Raw genomic sequence first — 5000 nt, forward strand, 5'->3', positions numbered from 1 at the left:
TTAGAAGCTTACGGTACGACCTCTAGCATGGCAACGGGCAGAGGTTTGCAACAACCAAATGCATGAAGTGTCTAAGAATAAATCATAGCAACTTCCTTATAGGTATCAGTTGAGAACGTTTCTGTTTTATGAATGACATTCATGATGCTCTAGATCATATATTTCATTTAATGTCAAAAAGTTGATTGTCCTAAGCTTATAAACACAAACTACAATGACAATGGACAACACATAATTATTAAGTCCCAAATATGGCATCTAAATATGGGCACCCGTAATTAGAATTGTCTACTAAATTATCCTCACTGGCGGATAACAATTAACGTAACAATGGTAAAATAAAAAAAAAGTGCAGAAGCTTCAGAGAAACAAACTCCTTACTCGATATTATTGGTTTAGTCTTTAAAACGATCTCGATTTAAACGATAAATGATCTCGACACATTTAACTTTAAGCCCTAGGATGGATACCAACATAAAATACAAGCGTACCTATGCTCCACGAAACACTAACCGGTTCCCCAAAATCAAGTTCAACAACTGTCCTCCGTGCATTCGATCAAGCGTCCAACGAACGCATCGTGCGATCATGAACTTGAACCAAACCGTCTATCGTGTGTCACAGCGCTGTATACGTGGGGGACTATAGTCACGCATCGTAGACGGACTTAATCGTGCCCAACTAGGTGGAACCATACCTTCACTTCCAGACTTGATCTTCAGTCACCTCGCCGCGACAAAAAGGGCTTCGCTTGGCAAGTGTCCCATTGGTGCCTCTACGCGTTCCACCTTAAAAGGTGTGGCTCGTGGGAACGACAGATAATCTCTTACAGTTCTCCAGACACCTGGAACCATGGAACTAGTAAACACGTAATCCAAAGAGCTAATGCATGAACCGTTCGCTGTCGTCATTACTATGGTTTTGCGATGAAGGACAGCCAGTAAAGCGAACCTCACCATCTTTCATGACATCACCGATCATCGTCCATATTTGGTCAATCTGGGTTTCGGAGGTGGATGAAAAATTGCCTTGTTTTCGACTGGACGACGACCGGCCACGGTCTACAGCATCCAGTTCCCAGGTCAACAGCTCAGCTTCGCAAGGGAATATTTTAAACAAAGGAACGGAAAACCAGATTTCATTTCATTTGTGAACCATTCGGTAGTTGGCGTGGGTTTGTGAACTAAATGAATTCGATTGATTGGGAATTCCAGCATAGGCTCTACGGTTAGCTCCAATAAGACTTCCAGCGAAGGCGATATGCTACTCACGAAATTGAAATTCGAACCAAGTAGGTTTGCTAAGATACGTACCAAAAGGTTGCTACGATGCTTCGCATCAACGGAGCATTTCATCGGAGACAAACAAATGGAAGAACGATCTACATTCCACATCTACCGCCACAACGAATAAACAGACGATCTCCTCTCCATCTCGCTTATGCATGGATAATAATAATCAAAACGCGCCCCTCTCAGTCTCTCTGTTTCTATCTCCGCGAAAGGGGGACAGCCATTCGTTTTCATTTAGACTGAACGCGACAACCAACGGGCCAACCAGCAAACCACACGATCACTCGACGACCATCCCATGAAATCATCATCCAGCTTCTTGGCAATTTGTTTATGCGAAATCTTACACCGGCGACCAGGGCTTGGAGGAGTCCAGCCAGAGCGGAGAGCTTACCTTCAATTAGCGTCCGGCTGAGCTCAAGTGGCGCGAGCTCTGCTGTCGATGCAGAAGCAATCCAACCTACACAGAAGCACAACAGGGTGCTACAACGCTACATGGCAGGTTCTACCAACTACCATGACCCCGTCAGTTCCATTTCCAGCACCGAAGCACCGAAATAGGAACGCACCCAAAAGGAGATATCCGTTGTAGCCTTGTACAGTCTAGTGTTTCGACGAGAAGTGAAATGGCCATTTATCGCAGAGCATTCCTCGCGTATCAGCTGTTGGACTCCGTTGCTAGACTGGAACCGAGAAAGCCGCCATCGAGGAGACGCTTGCAAGGTGGTTTTGTTGACAAAAAGGGATAGTAAATCAATATCAAAGTGGTTCGCTCGCGTGTTTGTCCTGCTTTAGTAGCATCGAGGACTATGCCGAGCGAACGATACGATATGCCACCCGACAATGAATCAGCTGATGGTTTTGAAAAGTTGTTGGAAAGAGAGAAGTCCAGAGAGCGATTGGCTTCAAACTTCTTCCTTTTCGCGTTCCCTTCGTTCCAATGGTTCTAACATGAGCCAACAGGAACTGGTATGCCAGTAAGTACCGCCTGGATCAACACCTATCCGGCGACATCGGGTCTGGCCTCGATTGCTATTCGTACGACGCCATCGGAAACATTGGTTGACCGCAGGCATACACGCGATTGCTATCGGTAAAAACCCATTAATTGAATAAAAAAAAATTCGCAACACCGCGTAGCGGCTACGTTTGATGCCGGTACCGAGTGTAATCGAGTGGAACATGGAATGTTCTCCATCGGATCTAGCGAGAGATCGTTCCATATCGTTAATGACGCTGAGCTGATCATTTCGATCGAGGGTCTCTGGTCTGTTGGGCACGTGAGCAAAGAACCACGTTTCCAATTTCCTCCAGTATAGAACCGTCACAGAGCTCGTGTCCGGTGGGATTTTGTTTTGTAAAAAACTGCTGAAAACCAGAACCAGGGGTGTACCTCGTTTGAAGGGTGACGTAAAGCCGCTTTCTTCCCAAAAACTGCTGCTCGGTGGAATCGGTGGTTCAACCTGCTGCTGGTGCTTCTGCTGCTGGTGCTACTGCTCCGTTCCAGTCCGATGGTCCGTGTTATTGTTGATGTAGCGGGCGCACATGCGAATGTGTAATGCCCATTACATCACTAGGGTAGTGGGTTTAGGCACGCATTAAGAGGGTGCCTTCTGGTCTCAGTAACCATCATACCTCGCCCGTCGTGTCTTTTATTTATATGCAGCGGAGCGCATATTGTGCTGCGGTGTTGAACCAACGAACACTCGCTGTGGTGCAAATCGTCATGGAGATATCATTTCTGGTCGTGGCGCCGCTTATCGTCCTTTAACCACTGGAGGGTAATCCGTAATTGGGGTCCTGGTTTGGTGACAAACGATCGCTCTCTCCCTCTCTCGCCATCTCTATCTCTCTCAACTCTTGCGTCTCCTGATGCAACCAGCCTGCTGCGCTGGACGATAATCAAGGCTGCACGGGATCGATTTTTCAGGCGCCCAATATTGTGTGCAAGGGACGGCTGTGTTGAGGTATTTCTGCAAACTGGCATGGTCGTCGTCCTTGCTTCCAAATTACCTAATGACCAGAAATAGGAATCCGGGGGTCGTTGCTCGTCGGTGCCATACTACACAGCCATCATCAACAAGATGTACGAAAAGGTGGGATGTCCTCGCGGGCGCCTTAAAAGGTGCTGCTCTCGTCGTCGAGGACATCACACCCCACCACCGCCACCGCTCGTTTTGCTCGCTTGTTCGCTCACTTTGCGATTCAACGGGAATAAGGAAAAGGACAAGAGAAAAGTACGGAACACTCACATCACCAGGCGCGAAACGATTGCACTTATCATGTTGAGGTCGTTTCCGGCGGCTCCTTCACGACTCCGTCCACCAGAAAACCGCAAACCGCACGAGCATCGGCCACCCAGATCCTCCCGGAGAACACGCGGTACACAATTTCCCGATGGAATGCACAAAACGGACAGGACACAGCACCGAACCGAAGGTATTTTACACGCGCACCCGCGATTTTCCACCGAGACGGAACGACCGCAATTTCCAGCGACTGCAAACGGCAACGGCAAAATTTGTTTGAGCGCGCATGAACCAAACAAAGCAGGCTGGACGAGTGAGTGCGAAAGAGAAGGCATGCGAGTGTGAGAGAGACGGCGCATTAAAATGACAGCTGTGACAGAGGGAAGTGCTGCCAATCTCGCCAAAAGTAAAGCACCCCATTAACAAAAAGGTATGCAACCGGGTCTATTAAGCGTTAATAGACTCGGTTGCATACATTTTGTTAATGGGGTAGTAAACGAAATTCTTGCGAATGGGGTAGTAAACGAAAAGACTCGTGGTTTTGGAAGGAGAAGGATAAGATTTAAATTTCCGTGCTGTGCTGGTTACTAAAAGCTGTAAGAATGTCCTTGCCAAGTTACGCAAAGTCTGAAGCCATACGCGATGAGATACACCACAATGATACTCTGCCCGAAGAGGTAAGTAAGGATCGCCGTTGATCGTTCGGACTAACAAATCGTTTCCGCGTTCGTTACAGATACTTTGCATGATTTTCGATCTCCTTGATCTGCACAGCGTGAAAAACGCATCCCGCACTTGCCAAAGATGGAACAACATCATCTTCTGCAGCGGATATGTGAACAGATTTTCCTTCTCAATGCGAGATTTGTTAGTACCACCTGGACAAGAAAGTTTTTGGAATTTACAGTGTGCACAAGAACAGAACCCACAGATGCATCATCTTGCAATGGAGCAATTTAGAGGCATGGTGGTACGATCAAAGCGTTGCTATCGGAATCTAAAGTGCACAATAGACGATGTTGCTCGATTTTCTTCACTATGGGAAACACTGAATTCCAAATTCAAGAATGATCTACAATCGCTAGTGATTAATGTTACTAATGACGCGGTACATGTTCTACCTTTGATAACAGCTGCTATTCCGCTGATGACTCAGCTCCGTTCGCTAACACTAAAGGAATGTGGAATGAATCATTATTTATATTATGTGTATGAAGTACCAACCTTTCGTAGCAATTCTGTGAAGCATTTTGAAATTCAACCTGACATTAAGATAAATATAGAGATGCCGGAATTGGAATCGTTCCACGGCGTATTGCCTATAAATTTTTTGTCATTCAGGCCATCCAACATGAAGCAGCTTACCGTTAAAATCATAGAAAAGGATTATTTAGACCAAGAAGCGGATCCTATAGACTCTTTAAACATTCGCGGTATGATTCTTCTAGAAACATTGAAA

At 46.3% G+C, this 5000-nt stretch overlaps 2 protein-coding genes across 3 annotated transcripts in view; one reads left to right on the forward strand and one right to left on the reverse strand.

Annotated features, from left to right (window-relative positions):
- Nucleotides 1–3800, reverse strand: part of LOC125957902 (receptor expression-enhancing protein 1) — a 16915-nt gene extending 13115 nt beyond the window's left edge. For both annotated transcript variants that reach the window (XM_049690927.1, XM_049690926.1), the window contains exon 1: nt 3545–3800. In XM_049690927.1, the coding sequence (XP_049546884.1) occupies nt 3545–3576 (32 nt within the window). In that variant the 5' untranslated portion in view covers nt 3577–3800. The remainder of the gene's footprint in view (nt 1–3544) is intronic.
- Nucleotides 3801–4057: 257 nt separating this feature from the next.
- The window catches only part of LOC125956292 (uncharacterized), a 1876-nt gene continuing 933 nt past the window's right edge, over nt 4058–5000 (forward strand). Inside the window, exons 1-2 of the mRNA XM_049688016.1 lie at nt 4058–4218; nt 4278–5000. The exon at nt 4278–5000 is cut by the window's right edge and continues 933 nt beyond it. Of these exons, the coding sequence (XP_049543973.1) occupies nt 4144–4218; nt 4278–5000 (798 nt within the window). The 5' untranslated portion in view covers nt 4058–4143. The remainder of the gene's footprint in view (nt 4219–4277) is intronic.

The sequence above is a fragment of the Anopheles darlingi genome, chromosome 3 (assembly GCF_943734745.1).
Source record: "Anopheles darlingi chromosome 3, idAnoDarlMG_H_01, whole genome shotgun sequence".
Lineage (NCBI taxonomy): Eukaryota > Metazoa > Arthropoda > Insecta > Diptera > Culicidae > Anopheles > Anopheles darlingi.